This window comes from Garra rufa, chromosome 17, assembly GCF_049309525.1.
Source record: "Garra rufa chromosome 17, GarRuf1.0, whole genome shotgun sequence".
Lineage (NCBI taxonomy): Eukaryota > Metazoa > Chordata > Actinopteri > Cypriniformes > Cyprinidae > Garra > Garra rufa.
Genome location: NC_133377.1, coordinates 21,998,179 through 22,016,860, shown reverse-complemented (window position 1 = coordinate 22,016,860; position 18,682 = coordinate 21,998,179). Strand labels below are relative to the sequence as shown.

The window sequence follows — 18,682 nt, the reverse complement described above, 5'->3', positions numbered from 1 at the left end:
ATAGTTTTTTTTTTAATCATCAAGTCTGCATTTATGTAAAAATACACAAAAAAAACAACCATAACATGATATATTATTTTAAATTAAAATACCGTTTTTTATACAGGGTGGGTGAAAAGTAACTAGGCATTAAAAAATAAGATAATAAAGTCAATATTTCGAATTGATTGAAACAATAATCGATATTGTGTAATTATATACATTATTATTAAATTAGTAATTATTATAATTATTGATACTACAAGTTCTATAGCCAATAAATATTGCCTAGTTACTTTCTTATTATCTATGCCATTGCCAGGGATTCTCAACCAGTGGCTGAACGTCTGATGCATACGGCACGCAAAAGTGAAAACACTACTGGAGTTTCTAAGTCATCATTGGATTGGTTGAATTATACAGGATTTCCGAGAAACTTGTGTGACGCGTTCTTTAATGTTTCAGCTGGAAACAAAGATGCGTAATGCCAAACCCCCTCATAAAAAAGAAAAGTCATTATGTTTACAATTACAATGAGCACTTACAGTATCAGGATCAACTAAATGCTGAATTTTCAAAAGTATGTGGAATATTTAAAGTGTGCGGCACAAAATCTTTCAAATACAATCAAGAGTTTTACCGGTCTGTTATTGTGGGGACATTTCCACGTCCCTAAACATGACACGGCACACGGAAACATGATTGGTTGCTTTACCTGTCAGTCATATGGCCTTTTGGGCGGTCTTTGGCCATTGAATGCAACCAAGGTTCTGCCATCAGTCTGAAAGTGTGGCTACCCTGTTGAAAAAAACAAGCATGGCTGCTGGTTTAAGCTGGTTCTGAGCAGGAGCTGGTTGCTTAGGACCAGCTTAAACCAGCTCATGACCAGCTAAGGACCAGCTTAAACCAGCTCAAACCAGCAGCTTCAAAACATACCTAACCAGCATATGCTGTTTTTTTCAACAGAGTATGCTAGATTAGGTACAAACACGCTTTTCTGAAGTAAACATTCCACAGTAAGGAAGTTTGCAACGTTTCAGACCATAAAAACATATGTTTCAAATGAATGCCTAGCATTGTTTGTTTGCAGATGCCACCTGGTTTGATTATGTTGTTAAATAAATCAATAAAATTCACATATGTTCTTTCTCACTTCATCGCCCTTCATACACACAAATGCATACAGTATATATTGTTACACCTGTCTGCTATTCTCCCATGAAGTACCAATTGTTCTGTCTCGTTTTGAAGTCATTTCTAATTTTTTCTGTCTTTCTTTCTCCTCACAGGGCACAACGGATCCTCAGTGTGTTGTCTGGGACTTCGGAAACCCGTAAGTCACAAATGTGCACCCGACACACACACATACTTCAGATCTCATATTATATTTATTCAACCCAACTGTGAGCACTTTGACATGAGTGTTTGTTTTTGCAAACTCATTAATAATCAGAAGTCCCTGTGATGATGTCTTTGACACTACATTAATTGAATTAGTGAGCTGAAATTTGCATCATTCTTCTCAGCTCATGCGTTAAAGTCAGAATTTGACACCCAATTCCCAGTTTTCGAAACACAATGCCTTTAATCTCATGATTTGATTGTCTTGTGAATCGATCCCATCCAAAAACCTGTCAGCCGTCACGGCAGGAGTTTTATTACCACATTGTTTTCAAAAATCTAAACAATGTTGCTTTTCCTGAGGGATCTCTGCTTATGAAATTCACGCTGTGTCCTGTTTCAAAACTACTCCCCCTACTGGCAAAATTTGAAATAAGTGTCTCTCAGCCTAGATGTATAAGAAAATGTCAAATATGTCAAACAAAAGTGTCTTATTTAGACTGCATTGTGTTCTCTTAATGACGTAATTATGTCTGTTGGTATTCTTTGGTTCTGTCATTGTGCCTGTTTATTTAGGAGCTTTGAGAGTGTTGCATGTATTCTAGTTCACGTTCTGTTTGTATTTGCGTCGGGAAACATCTGCGCTCGGAGTCTGTTTATATCAGGGAGGAGCAATACAAAAGAGTTTTTGAAGCATCGCAAATAAGGCGAGAGAGAAAAGGACAAAGAGCGACGCAAGGCAGGGAGACACACATCTGCACTGAAGATACATTCACACTGACAGCGAGTTACAGTCATTCATTGACAATCAGTCCAAGAGATTGCTGGCGAAGTTCGACCTTCAGCAACTTTGGTCACCAACTAGACACCTTAAGACTTAGCGGCACAGCTCTGAGAAGCTAAAACGTTGCGGTTTTAATCAATGAAGCTGTCTACGCTGCAGACTTTGTTGATTTTTGATGGCAGCTGCGTCTGCTGTGCTGACAGAATGTACCTGTGCGTGACGCACCTGTGGAAACGCTGGAATCTCGGGTGTCCTGCGCGCTCGGCTGCGCCGGTATTTCCTTTTGTGTAACTCCCCACTGGCACAGCACACCACACGCATCATTAATACGCACCGGGAGGTGGTCGCACAGCAACAGGAAGACCTGACTAGACAGAGGAATGGCGGGCGGTAATTACTGAAGCAGAAAAACCCTTCTATCTGCAGGCCGCAAAGTCAATTAACGCAAAACCTGATTACCTCTCCCACCAAATTACATTCCAAATCATTCCGAGATGAATGCGCTAGTGTGATTAAAAAGCGGTGAGATATAGAGATTTTTATCGTTATTATAAACCCAAACATGGTGGAATCACTCCTAAAGCCCATCCAGTGGATTGAAGCAGCATTCATTGCCCTTTATTCATTATCAGACGCTTGGAGGGGGAGATTGATACAGTACTGTATAGAAGAGAAAATTACAGCTTTGGACTTCATAGGTGTATTTTTTTTTCGTCTTTTAATATGGATCTGTTTGTGTTGGCGCTGCTTTTTTTTCCCCCTTATGCAATTATCTGTTCATTTAAACAATTCCCAGCATCAGACTTTTCAAGATTATGATCATCTTTCTCTCGGCTTCTCTTTTATTGTTGTCTCCTGTACCACAATAGAATGATTTCTAATTGCTTCCAGCCCGCTGTAGTTATTGCGCTTTGCCTGTGCATAATCAAGTAAAAATTGTGCGGTTTGCTTTTTTTCCAAGGAAATTCATTTATTCAAAGCAACCATCACTTTCTGAAGCAGGTTCAATTTCCACCATTAGCTGGAAAGTGTGTCAGCAGAGAATTGTTCTTACTATTTGCATGTCTTTACTTGCACTTTCCCCCTCATGTTCTGTTGAGACTGACTTTGAGGGTTTTATGTTCACAGTTCTAAAGAAAAGAGATATGCGCAAACATAATTATAGCAATTTTGGAATTACTACCATTTTTTTAATTTTATATACTCTGGCGTTCAAAAGTTTGGGATTGGTAAGACTTGAAACGGTTTTTCATTTAATTTTTAAAGAAGTCTCTTATGCTCATTAACATATTTTTTCCTGTTATGCAAAGCTGAATTTTCATCAGCCATTACTCCGGTCTTCAGTGTCACATGATTCTTCAGAAATCATTCTATTATGCTGATTTATTATTAGAATTATCTACGTTGGCATCTTTCAGGATTCTTTGATGAATAAATCATATTTAAAATATAAATCTTTTCTAACAATAGTCTTTGATATCACTTTTTAACAATTTAAAACATCCTTGCTGAATAAACTATTAATTTCTTTCAAAAAAGAAAGATTAAAAATTGACTAACCCCAAACTTTTGAACGTAAAAAAAAAACGTATCACAGGTTCCAACTGTTTCCAGCACTGATAATAAATCAATGTTTGAATGATTTCTGAAGGATCATGTGACACTGAAGACTGGAGTACTGATGCTGAAAATTCAGATTTGATCACTGCAATCAATACATTTTTCATTAATATAGAAGAACATATTTTACACTGTAATAATATTTCACAATATTACTAATTTGTCAGTATTTTTTAATCAAATAAACACAGCCTTTATGAGCATAAGAAACTTCTTTAAAATGCATTCAAAATCTTACTGATCCCAAACTTTTGACCGGCAATTTAAGTTCCTTTGGCGTAATGAAATCCAATTAGACTATGTAATGGTAGCGCCATCTGTTTTACCCTAAGGTAGACATGCATTTTTCAAAAACCTCACATCTCTAAAACATTGAAAAAATTCAAATAGATGTTATCTTTTTTAGGAAACCACATATTTGAAGTCTAAACAAGTGCACTGTTAGCTAAAACTCCTGTCTCACTTAAAACTACATTCTGTGACACAAAAACAGTATTATTTATAAAATTATAGTGGATTTAGGCATCTGCCATGACGCTCGCTGCGAGAAATACGTGCGTGAAATGGTTGGAGTTCCGATATCACAAGAATATCACACTCCTCTCAGCCAATCAGATTCGAGGACCAGAAAGAACTGTACAGTGCAGTATATATGGGCCATTCTACAGAATTGGTCTAAAGTTAAAAATGTCTTTTATTTTACCAACTAAAAAATTGTATAATGTCCAAGGTACACATTTCTAGTAATTGTGCAGTTAATTCTCATGTTGTATTTCAGAAATTTCTGGAATATTTGACCTCTCTCCAAATTTGTCACAACCAAAAAGCAGTAATAATAATTTAAGAAGGGTTACATTGACAAATGTGACCCTGGACCACAAAACCAGTCATAAGGTTAAATTTTACAAAACTGAGATATATACATCTTATGAAAGCTCAATAAATAAGCTTTCTATTGATGTATGGTTTGTTAGGATAGGACAATATTTGGCCGAGATACATCTATTTGAAAATCTGGAATCTAAGGGTGCAAAAAAATCAAAATACTGAGAAAATCACCTTTAAAGTTGTCCAAATTAAGCTCTTAACAATGCATATTACTAATCAAAAATTACATTTTGATAGGTTTACAGTAGGAATTTTACAAAAAATCTTAATGTAACATGATCTTTACTTAATTTCCTAATGATTTTTGACATAAAAGAAAAAACAATAATTTTGACCCATACAATGTATTTTTGGCTATTGCTACAAATATACCCCAGCGACTTAAGACTGGTTCTGTGGTCCAGGGTCACAAATTAAGATTTGTATTACATCTACATTGTAAATATATATATTTTTGCTTTTTTTTTTTTCAAAGGTAAATCAATAACAATGACATTTTTAACAATAGTTCAAGTGTAATTTATGAGATTTGTTGTCCAGTTTTTCTTTGTAAAAGGTAAAAAGTTGATTATACTGATTTCAAAGTTGAGGATTCGTTAGTTTGAATAAACATTGAACCAAAAACTCATAACATCTTAGTTGATAATTCAGTATACTTTATTTTTGACAAAACATCCCATGTTTTGGTAGTGACCACATCACATTAAAGAATTTCAGAAATCACGTAACTGTACTAAATTTGTGTTTATTTCCTCCAAATAGAGGATTATGTGTTCCCTTTTTTGTCATCCCCAAAACAACGGTGACTTGTTTTGGACAAGACTGTTTCAGTAGTGACAATTTTACGGAATAACACCCCCAAAAAAACAAAACAAAAGTTGTCACTACTGAAACGCCACCAAATATTTTGGTAGTGACTGTTTTAGTAGTGACCAACTTAGATACTTTTAGGTCAAAGATGCTAATCAGCATATGGTTAGCTAGCACAGTTCTGAACAGTGGTACACTATGGACTAACTCCCAAAAAAAGTGTGCTTAACTGCCAAAAAGGTGTTCTCAGATTTTTCAGACTTGAACACATTTACCTCAAAATGATGGGGCCTATCTACCCACACCGTGCAGCTTTGAAAGAAAATGACATAAATATTTCCTGATCATAAATGTAGGGGGTAGTTAAAATCAGTCTGAGCCAATGAATTAAAACATACACAGTTTCGGTAGTGACATGAAAAATGCAGGACACATTTTTTACATAAAGTTTTATGATTTACAAAGTAAATATAAAATAAATATATTGGTTGAACTCCACTTTTTAAAAGAATCAAAAAGATACTTTTATAAACAACAATGGAACATTTTCAAAATACAAAAAATATTTTAATATCATTTTCATAAGTTGAATTTTAGGGGTTAGGGTTCGGGACAGCCATCTTCCAATTGAAAGTACCCAATAAGTGATTATTTTATATATATACAGTCAAGCCCGAAATTATTCATACCCCTGGAAAATTCTGACTTAAAGTTACTTTTATTCAACCAGCAAGTTTTTTTATTTTTTTTATTTTTTTATTTTTTTACCGGAAATGACACAGGCTTCTCCCAAAAGATAATAAGACGATGTACAATACGCATCATTGTGGAAAAAAATATTTCTCAGCTTTTATTTACATTTAAACAAAAAGTGGCTTGTCCAAAATGATTCATACCCTTCTCAATAATCAATAGAAAAGCCTTTATTGGCTATTACAGCAATCAAACGCTTCCTATAATTGCTGACCAGCTTTTAGCACGTCTCCACTGGTATTTTTGCCCATTCATCTATATCGATGAGCTCCAACTCTTTCAGGTTGGAGGGTCTCCTTGCCATCACCCTGATCTTTAGCTCCCTCCACAGATTCTCAATTGGATTTAAGTCAGGACTCTGGCTGGGCAACTGCAAAATGTTAATGATTTTGTCTGCTAACCATTTCTTCACTATTTTTGCTGTGTGTTTTGTGCTGGAACCCAGCGGTGTCTGTCTGCCTTGAGATGCTGCCACCAGCAGAGTCCAGATTCATCAGGATGGCCTTGGTGGTGATCCTTGGATTCTTTTTTACCTCTCTCACTATCCTCCTGGCCAGCACAGGTGTCACTTTTGGCTTCAGACCACATCCTCTGAGATTTTTTCACAGTGCAAAAGGTCTTGTATTTTTTAATAATACTTTGCACTGTAGCCACTGGAACCTCAAAACATTTAGATATGGTCTTATAGCCCTTTCCTGACTTGTGAGCAGCCACAATGTGCAGCAGCAGGTCCTCAGTGAGCTCCTTTGTCTTAGCCATGACTGTCTACAAACCAACAGCAGAGATCTTCTGTTTTTCACCTGTTGAGTTGATTTAAACATCTGTTCCCAATGAATCAGGGTAATTAGGATGCTTTAGAACAGCTTGGACTATTTGGAATGGTATAGAACTTTGGATTTTCCCATAGACTGTGACAGTTTGCAAAGGGTATGAATAATTTTGGACGTGCCACTTTTTGTTCAAATGTAAATAAAAGCTGAAAAATATTTTTTCCCACAATGATGCCTCTTGTACATCGTCTTATGGTATCTTTTGGGAGAAGCCTGTCACTTCCGGTCAAAAAAAAACTTGCTGGTTGAATAAAAGTAACTTTAAGTCAGAATTTGCAAGATAATAGAAGGATCTTAGTAAACATCTAAGATTTGAATACTTAAATGCTTTTTAAATGTGGTTTTTGGTTGTGGGACAGCAGTTTGCACCAATTCTGTAGAATGGCCCATGTTTGTGTGTGTGTTTGAGAGTCTTAGTATGTAAAAAAAATAGTCTATAATCAGTTTGTGTAACACTAGGAAAAGTCAAAAAGTATCATCCTGAAAAAAATTGACAATGTTAAGTGTCTAAGACCCGAAACAGAGCATGAAGATAAATGATATTCCCTGTGAGTTATTACAGAAATTTGTCAAATCTGAAGATAGTCTCAACTAGTCTTTAGTTTGGACATTTCCTGGAGATTCTGCAACCAGTTTTGATTATAAGTTTATTAATTCACAAAAGTTTTTTGAGGACATAGTCTTCAAAAACAACTCTGAGAGCCTGGAGAACTTACAGCGAGGGGGAAAAAAGCCTAAGTCTGCATGAACTTTGCACTGTGCACGGCTTGTAATCATAAATTCTCTTTTATGTACAGAATGACCTTACCAGAGTTTCCTTTTTAATGTTTTATTTTCTTTCTTCCCAAGCTCACGACTGCCTGGGCTTTACTCTTGTACAATCACATTAAATCACATTTAATCCCTCCAACCAAATCTAAACCTCCACGGGGCCATTTTAATCACGGCTGGCAAAAAAAGCATGGCGCTAAGCAACAAATTGCTTTTGATTATGATAACGTAATGGATGTACTATATGAATGTGTGCACAGTGGCTGAGTAATGCTTTTACAGAAGTGGCTCGTGCAGCTGTGGCATGTGTGAATGGATGCAGGGGGCTATCAGTATCAGTCCGTGCTGTATTCGTCACCAGTTAATTTGTTTTGAGTGAAGCTGTGGAATTTGTTTGCATGTGGAGGATTAAATTGCATGCAGTTAGGACATGTGCTGCAGATGTTTGTGTTGATGTTACAGGAGCCTATGGGTATTGATGTTGTTTAGAAATGGTCTTTGCTCATTTGCCTTGAGGGGCAAACATGTGTTGTTGTATTTATTAGCTCTGCTTGGTTGACTGACACCTGTAAGCAATTATAAGAAAGTGGATACAGGTTATATGCGCTTTTCAAGAGTGTAGATATATTTAGAGATTTCTTAAAAAGAAGTGTTTATTTGATTAAAAAATCAGTAAACATAGTGCTGTGAAATAATATTAAAATTTAAAATAGAAGTTTTATTTTTGAATAATTAAAAAAAGTAATTTATTTCTGTGAGGCAAAGCTGAATTTTCAGCAGTCATTACGCCAGTCTTCAGTGTGACTTTATCTTTCAGAAATTATTATAATATGCTGATTTGGTGCTCAAGAAACATTTTTTGTTTTGTTTTGTTTTTGGAAACAATAATACTATTTTATACATATATATATATTTTTGTTTACTGGTCTAGAAGTCTTTACTGTCACTTTTAAGCAGTTTAATGTTGCGGAATAAAAAAAATATTTAAAAAAAATCAGTTTCTTAAAATCTGTTGTTCATATATTAATAAAAAGAATTGTATAGTGTAATTTACATTTGTAATATATTTACATTAATAATATTTTTGTATTTATTATTTAAAAATTGAGGTTTACATTATTTAAAGGTGAATAGATGGCAGAAATATTATTATTTTCTTCTTATTATTAATATTATTATATATTTTTAAACATTTTCTAATTTAAAATTTCTTTAATTTCTTTTTTTCACCTAAAATCACTAAATTGTAATTTTATAATGTAATACTTATAGAACAAGTAAATAAAAAAAGTGTAATTTCATTTTTATTTATTATGAAAATTGAGGTTTGGTTTACTTAAAGGTGAATAGATGGTGGATTTTTTAATTTTTGTATTATTGTTGTTGTTGTTGTTGTTGTTGTTATTATTATTATTATTATTAAACATTTTCTAATTTACTAATTTTCTTTAATTAATTTTTTCTTAAAATCACTAAATTGTAATTTTCTAATATAATATTTATATAACAAAAAAGTTAATAAGAAAAAAATCTTTGAATAATAGTGTTCATATATTAATGAAATATTTAATAATGTAATTTTTATTTATTATAAAAAATTAATTTTGCTTTACGTAAAGGTGAATAGATGGTGTATTTGTTATTTTTATATTATTATTATTATTATTATTATTATTATTATTATTATTATTATTATTATTATTATTATATTTAAACATTTTCTAATTCATTTTTTTATTCGTTTACAAATTTATAAAATTACTTTTTCTTATCTTTGTAATATTTATAGAACAAAGAAAGTAAAGAGTAGTGTTCATAATATTAAAAAAATGCTTTTGTCATTTAAAAAAAAGAAAAAAAAAAAAAAAAAAAAAAAAATATATATATATATATATATATATATATATATATATATATATATATATATATATATATATATATCTGTTGAAAAATAGTGATCTTATAGTTTTTATATTTTTCATATATTAATAAAAAAAAATTGTGTTACCTAAAGATAAATAGAGGGCAGAAGTATTTTTATATTTATATTTTTATTGTTATTATTATGATAATATTGTAATATTACAATATATAACAATAGTGTTCATTTATTAATAAAATATTTTTATAATGTATAATGTAATTCAGTATTAATTATATAAAAAATTGATTTGCACTACCTAAATGTGAAAAGGTGGCAGAATTATTATATTTATATTTATATTTATATGTGTGTGTATATATCTCTGTTGAGCAATAGTGTTCATATATTAATAAATTATTTTTATAATGTAAAAAAGGAGATTTGCATTACTTAAAGGTGAATATTATTATTATTATTATTATTATTATTATTATTATTATTATTATTATTATTATTATTATTATTATTATTATTATTATGTATATTTAAAATGTTCAAAAAAATTATAAATAAATTTGATTTAATATGTTCCGTTCCATGAATATAAAAAATGTAATTGAAGTATCAAAGTTAAAACTACTGTATCGTGTGAGAAGAAAGACAGTGAAGAAAGAGACATCAAACTAACAGTATAGGAATTTAGTTGCCATGGACAGCGGTTGAATGTACAGTTTACAGGTCACTGCACAAGATATTTGATTGCAGAATGTTATCCAAAATCCAAAGAGATGTGTAATAAAATATGTTAACAACTCAAACGCATATTCTCATATGTTCTTCCTCTCTCAATTGCCTTTCACTGTCCGTAATCTCTCTCTCTTTCTCTCTGTTAATTACCCTTCTTCCTTTTTCTCTCTTCTCCATACATCGCTGTGTTTTGCTTCCTGACCTTCGTTTGAAGTGCAACTGGTCTCTGCGTGCTTTCTTTCATCTTAATGCCACCTTTCCTTCCAGCTGCCTTACCTCCCCCTGCTCTCCCTCCCTCGGCTCTCCTTTCCTCCATTTCTCTTCCCCGTGGCCTTGAAGTTCTCTTCTTCACTCTGCAGTGATTTTTTTTTTTTGCCTTTATTTGCCTTGTCCCCCGTCCTGTTTCATCTGTTGGATCAGCCTGGTCATCACTCTTTCTCTATCGCTGTTCCTCTTTGTTGTTCTTTCTTTCGTCCAGTCCCTCTTTCTCTCTGTCTCTCTCTTTATCAGCTGTGGTGCTTGTTAATTGCCAGCAGGTTACGCTGCCCTTTTCAGTGCTGTAGGAAGCCTTTGGTTGCTCGCCATGAAAAGGACAGAGCTTTTAGCGCTTCACATGAGATGAGGAGTATGTGTCCCCAAACACACACACAAACAAACATTTCTGTCCTACAGTATATGTCTAATATTGGCAACAGTTACATTGCATTTACTTTTAATCATTTAGCATGGTTTTATCCGAAACAATTTACAAATGAAGACGCGCAGCAAGTTTTTTAGTTCTATTATTTATTTATTTTTTTTATAATAAAATAAAATAAAAAAAGATCGAAATGAAATATGATAGGACTAGAGTTAGGTCTTAGAGTACAATAGAGTACAAAACTGTTTACATTTTTTTTTTGTGACACATTCAACTTTACAGTTTTAGAGTACAAAACTGGGTGCAAGTATTTATTCTTCATTATTTTATTTTATTTTATTATATTTTATTTTTTGTGACACATTGAACTTTCTACCAACAGAGTACAAAACTGTACGAAACAAAAAATATCACCCATTTTATTTTATTTTATTTTATTTTATTTTATTTTATTTTATTTTATTTTATTTTATTTTATTTTATTTTATTTTATTTTATTTTATTTTATTTTATTCAACTTTGCACCAATAAAGTACAAAACTGGGTGCAAGTATTTATTCTTTCTTTCTTTCCTTGCTCATTTATTCATGCATTATTTTTTATGAATATGGAAGACAATTAACTTAAAAAAAACATAAAACACAAAAAAAAATATTCAAAAATGTTTATTTTATTTAAAAATTTTATTTTATTTTATTTTATTTTTTATTTTTTGTGACACATTCAACTTTTCTTTTAGGCTTTATAGGATTTTGGGTAAATTCAGACAGGCCCCGTTTATAAACGACCTAATTAAGGCTTTGCAAAGGGTAATTTTTTTTAAATAATAATCGGCCTAGAGAGTCTAGTTTATTTTATTTTATTTTATTTTATTTTATTTTATTTTATTTTATTTTATTTTATTTTATTTTATTTTATTTTATTTTATTTTATTTTATTTTATTTATTATTATTATTATTTTTATTATTATTATTTTATTTACATTCAACTTTGCACCAATAGAGTACAAAACTGGGTGCAAGTATTTATTCTTTCTTTCTTTCTTTATTGAATTTATTTTATTTTATTTTTGTGACACATTCAACTTTCCACCAATAGAATACAAAACTGTACAAAACAAAACAGACAAAAAAATATTCAAAAATGTTTTCACCCATTTTAAATTATTTTATTTTATTTTATTTTATTTTTGTGACACATTCAACTTTCCACCAATAGAGTACAAAACTGTACAAAACAAAAAAATATTTATTTATTTTATTTATTATTTATTTATTTTATTTACAACCATTTATTTTATTTTTTGTGACACATTCAACTTTACAAAATTTTTATTGCAATATTTGTAACAGTGATAAAATAAATTGTGACATGTCTAAAAACGGAATAAAACATGGATTTGTTTTTCTGAATTTGTGCATTTCTAGAAGTATTTTTTTTATGTTTAAATGTATTTTAATCTTTTTGAAAGAAATTCCTTGTGCTTACACAGGTTGCATTTATTTATTTTATTATTATTATTTATTTGTTTTTTAGTTTGAACATTTAAAATAAAATATAGTATATATTTGTAAATAGTAAATAAAGTTTTTTTAAAAAAAGTAAATTATTTATGTGATAGTAAAGCTTAATTTTTTTGGCATCATTTTAATATGCTGATTTAATGACTACTTTAAAAGAACAGATTTAAAATAGCTTTTAGAATTGATTTTTTTTAAACAATGTAATAGTATTTGTCCTCACTTTTGACAGTTTAATGAATCCCTGTTGGAAGAAGTATTAATTTTGTTTAAAAAAAGCAGGAGTAATAAGTGACAGTGTTACTATCTGCTTTTCATGTTAACTTTAAGCAGTGCAAGAAAACCATTTGTTATCCAATATACTGTATATCTAATAGTTTTTGGTGAAAAATGTCTCAAGAAGTGAGCCGTTCACACATTTTTCTTTCCTTCTCAAGCAGAGACAGAACTTCACTGGTCCTTACCGACTACCTCAGATTTGCTGAGTAAGTGTTATCACTGTAACCTGAGTGTGACTGAAGACATTTTAAGCATTAGAAATGTCCCCGTTACAATTGCTCCCCAGTCTCCTCTACTATACTGCAAGGGGAGCTGTGATACAGTCTTTGTGTAAAGCAGTGAAGAGGGAAGTTATAATCTGCAGGAAATGAGAGCAAGAGACAGAGCGAGAGCGATGGAGATCGCAGTTCAGCACAATGGCCTCTGAAGACACATCTCTGATGGCAGACTTTTTATTCTTCAACACCAGCCATTGTGTCATAGAACTCAATGTCTTTCTTTCAGTTTATTTTAGCGGGTGGGACTTGCTAAGTTCTGTTCTCTTTGGTTGTGAAAAACTTTGAAGATACAGTAATAATCTTTTTTTTCTTTTTTTTTTCACTCGAATTAGTCTTGCTGCTAAGGCTGCACAGAGGCGTTCTGGGACTAAATGAGCATAAGCAGAAGGAAATTACAGATTCTATACAGACGTCTAAGAGACAGTTGTGTCGTTGCTTCCACGGAGAGAAAAAAAGCAGTGCTCTCGTGTGGTTTCTTATTGCCCATTTAATGCCAGAGTAATGAGAGAAAAGACACCATTTCTGTATGTGTTTTGTGTGTAGCACACTCTGTTCTCTTTTAGTATTTTTTCTCCTTTTCTGTTTTTCTGTCTCTTTCCTCTTCTCAGGCTATAGTATGTGGGCAGCAGCAGAGGTATAGGGTCTGCGAAGCTTAAAGGGGCTCCTGTGGGACGAGGGGCTGCTTCTTTAATCTATTTGTAACCTAGTGAAGGAGAATATGTCCTACTCCTACAAAGGCGCTTTTGTTTACTCCAGTTATTCACATCCCTTCGCTTCCTTCTGTCATTTTGTAAAGTGTGGAACTCTGAATCCCTGAGGCTGTTGGGAAAGAGACCAGTAAAAATGGGAAGCAATGCTGAAATCTTGTCTTTTTTTATTCATGTTAGTATTCTAAGGACACTTGGTTTTAGCTTAAAGCTTGCTGTATGTGTGCAGTTATGCAAATTGCAAATTTATTGATGTTTTTTTAAACTAGTTTCCTTGACTCTTTTTCATTGGTCAGACAAACAGATAGCCACGCCCCCAAGGCCATACCAGTCACACCATTGTTTGAACCAGTGGCAACACCAGCAATTTTTTAAAATAATATTTTATCATATTACTGTTTTATTATCTTTTTGATCAAATAAGTGCAGCCTTGGTCATCATAATAGACTTCTGTCAAAAACATGTTTTCGCAGCTTGAAGCTTTATATATATATATATATATATATATATATATATATATATATATATAGCTTCAAGCAGCGATTATCGGGGTTCTAGTACTTAAAGGTCCACTGAAGTGCCTTGAAACACGCAGCGTTCTTCTATGTGGTGACGTTCTTTTAACTGAAACAAAAACATATCGCTAAGCCCCGCCCACTAATTTTGAACAGCCAATAGCGTTCCATTTATATCTGCTCGGGGCAGAGCCGTTGAGCTCGGTAAAGCCGCATTTGTAAGCTTATGACAGCCACAGACTAATAAATTACCCCACAGATTCAATATGAAACTCTTGCTAAAACGAAATAGTGATAATAATCATGCTGAGGCTGTGTAGTTTAACACATGCCGAGTCCGACCGCGCATATGAGCGCATATGATCTGCTCCGCGTCTCTGTGTAGGGGGCGGGACACTACGGACTCTAGAGAGCATTTTATTGGACAGAACGTTTGATCTGAAACTGAAGTGCGCGGTGATATCATCAAAATCCTTGATTCATATTGGCGGAAGTGACGAGAGTGTAAGTTTTGAATGCCCATATCTTGTAAAAGCGAATTTTGTCACTGCTTTGAAACACACTAGCTTATAGATAATCTTAAAACTAATATATTCATACTAAAAGCCAAAAAACTTTAATTTTGATTTCAGGGGGACTTTAAGGCATTTAAGCACGTAAGGAAAAACACATTGTGTTAACATGGCTGTAATCACCTAAATCAATAATTTAAAAAAAACATTTTGGCGAATCCAGGTAATTTACCATAGAAATATTATGTTTTGTAACGTTTATGACTGTTATAGCACCAGCTGTGGTCCGATATCCTTAATACTTTGCATGCATGTTTAAAATCACCTGTCGCATGTGTTCACCAGGTTTCGTGAAGTTTTGAGTTTTCTTTTAGGCTTTATAGGATTTGGGGTAAATTCAGACAGGCCCCTTTTATAAACAACATAATTAAAGCCTCGCAAAGAGTAATTTTTTTTTTTTTTTTTTTTATAATAATTGGTCTAGACTAGAGAGTCTAGATAATTATACTGCATTGTTTTGTTTTGTTTTTAGTTTTTTTTTTTCAGATTGAGTGAAAAACCTAGGACTAGTTCGCGAAAGTAGTTTTTTTACATCAATCATTTAACAAACGATTTGATTGACAGCTGTGGTTATGGATGCAAAGTTGTCTGGAATGAGGAGTTCTATTGTATGATACAAATATCGAATGTGCGAAAAACCGTGCAACGTACTATTGTTGCGGCCTTGAAAAAATGCATTATTGCCTACCCAGTGGCCAATTTCTTTCAAATTTCTCTCAGACCTTTGGGGCCATGAGTTGAACAGGCCCTCTATGTTTCGTTCTGATCAACCTCTATTAACCTTGTCTGACAGGTGCTCAAACTTAATCAGTCAATGCCAGCCATGTTGTTTGAGATACGCAAATGTCTTTGTAGACACTTGTGGCAATTCGGACCAAGACTCCGACTGTGCACACCGATTTCCATGTTGATAGGACAAATGGTTGCACAGTTATAGCCATTTTTATGTTTTTTCCCCTATTATAGCACCACCAAGTATTCAAGGTCCACATTTTTTTCCTGTGACCTTAGATTGAGCTCTGACATAAGTGTTGTGAGTTTGACAAAGATATCTCATTCTGTTCAGGAGTTATAGGCATTTTACTAAAAGTATCCCTGCCCCTTTTGAATGTTTTGGCGCCTCTTTGCAATATTCATTCTCCAGAGAATCTTTCTGCACTGGTTTGGTTCCGTTTGGGCAAAAAACCTAGGACTAGTTCACAATTTTTTTTTTTTGCCAGGCTCACAATCAAATCGGAGGATTGTCCGACGTGAGCCAAGGATTCCAACGACATAAGACACTTGAGCCTGCGACTGATGGTTTAAGAGTTATGAGTGATTTCATACTTCCGATTGCTGTAGCGCCCCCGTCAGGCCGATTGGGGCAAGCCTTGGTCACGTTGTTGGCGGAGTGAGTATTACCATCCATCCAAGTTTCAAGTCTCTACAACTTACGGTTTTGTCTGTACTGTCAGTTTTACTTGGAGATCATTAAACCCCTAATTATCAACAACCTCAGACTTTTTAAAGGAATAGATTACTAAAAAATAGAAATGACCCATGATTTACTCTCCCTTAAGTTATTCTAAGTGTATATGACACTACGGACTCTAGAGAGCATTTTATTGGACAGAACGTTTGATCTGAAACTGAAGTGCGCGGTGATATCATCAAAATCCTTGATTCATATTGGCGGAAGTGACGAGAGTGTAAGTTTTGAATGCCCATATCTTGTAAAAGCGAATTTTGTCACTGCTTTGAAACACACTAGCTTATAGATAATCTTAAAACTAATATATTCATACTAAAAGCCAAAAAACTTTAATTTTGATTTCAGGGGGACTTTAAGGCATTTAAGCACGTAAGGAAAAACACATTGTGTTAACATGGCTGTAATCACCTAAATCAATAATTAAAAAAAAACATTTTGGCGAATCCAGGTAATTTACCATAGAAATATTATGTTTTGTAACGTTTATGACTGTTATAGCACCAGCTGTGGTCCGATATCCTTAATACTTTGCATGCATGTTTAAAATCACCTGTCGCGTGTGTTCACCAGGTTTCGTGAAGTTTTGAGATTTCTTTTAGGCTTTATAGGATTTGGGGTAAATTCAGACAGGCCCCTTTTATAAACAACATAATTAAAGCCTCGCAAAGAGTAATTTTTTTTTATTTATTTTTTTATAATAATTGGTCTAGACTAGAGAGTCTAGATAATTATACTGCATTGTTTTGTTTTGTTTTTAGTTTTTTTTTTTCAGATTGAGTGAAAAACCTAGGACTAGTTCGCGAAAGTAGTTTTTTTACATCAATCATTTAACAAACGATTTGATTGACAGCTGTGGTTATAGATGCAAAGTTGTCTGGAATGAGGAGTTCTATTGTATGATACAAATATCGAATGTGCGAAAAACCGTGCAACGTACTATTGTTGCGGCCTTGAAAAAATGCATTATTGCCTACCCAGTGGCCAATTTCTTTCAAATTTCTCTCAGACCTTTGGGGCCATGAGTTGAACAGGCCCTCTATGTTTCGTTCTGATCAACCTCTATTAACCTTGTCTGACAGGTGCTCAAACTTAATCAGTCAATGCCAGCCATGTTGTTTGAGATACGCAAATGTCTTTGTAGACACTTGTGGCAATTCGGACCAAGACTCCGACTGTGCACACCGATTTCCATGTTGATATGACAAATGGTTGCACAGTTATAGCCATTTTTATGTTTTTTCCCCTATTATAGCACCACCAAGTATTCAAGGTCCACATTTTTTTCCTGTGACCTTAGATTGAGCTCTGACATAAGTGTTGTGAGTTTGACAAAGATATCTCATTCTGTTCAGGAGTTATAGGCATTTTACTAAAAGTATCCCTGCCCCTTTTGAATGTTTTGGCGCCTCTTTGCAATATTCATTCTCCAGAGAATCTTTCTGCACTGGTTTGGTTCCGTTTGGGCAAAAAACCTAGGACTAGTTCACAATTTTTTTTTTGCCAGGCTCACAATCAAATCGGAGGATTGTCCGACGTGAGCCAAGGATTCCAACGACATAAGACACTTGAGCCTGCGACTGATGGTTTAAGAGTTATGAGTGATTTCATACTTCCGATTGCTGTAGCGCCCCCGTCAGGCCGATTGGGGCAAGCCTGGGTCACGTTGTTGGCGGAGTGAGTATTACCATCCATCCAAGTTTCAAGTCTCTACAACTTACGGTTTTGTCTGTACTGTCAGTTTTACTTGGAGATCATTAAACCCCTAATTATCAACAACCTCAGACTTTTTAAAGGAATAGATTACTAAAAAATAGAAATGACCCATGATTTACTCTCCCTTAAGTTATTCTAAGTGTATATGACTTTCTACTTTCAGATGAATACAATCAGAGTTATATTAAAAAATGTTCTGGTCATCATTATCAAGTATTTCTACCATTGTCATTTTTCAAGTTGCTGATGTAGTAGCAGTTATCGTAGTAGTAGAGATTGTAGTAGTAGTTGTGGTTGTAGTTGTAGCAGTTATTGTAGTAGTAGTTGTGGTTGTTGAAGTAGTAGTTGTAGTAGTAGATGTTGTAGTAGTAGTATTCGTAGTCACTCCCTACCACTGATTGATTTCTTTACATTTGTTTTATCTGTTATTTGTTTTCTTATACTGATTTATACATGTTTATGTATGTATGATTATTTGCATATATATATATTTTTTTTTTCTCTCCCCTCTATCACCTGTTTTCCAAAGTATGTACTGTGACACGTCCACCCAGTTACCTTTACATGCACACGCACACACACACAAACGCACACATCT

The 18,682-nt window shown here is 33.4% G+C and overlaps 1 protein-coding gene across 1 annotated transcript in view; it reads left to right on the top strand.

Moving 5' to 3' along the window:
• adgrb2 (adhesion G protein-coupled receptor B2) overlaps positions 1-18,682 on the top strand; it is a 341,301-nt gene that overhangs the window by 197,260 nt on the left and 125,359 nt on the right. The window contains 1 exon segment of the mRNA XM_073821334.1: positions 1,269-1,312. Within this exon segment, the coding sequence (XP_073677435.1) occupies positions 1,269-1,312 (44 nt within the window).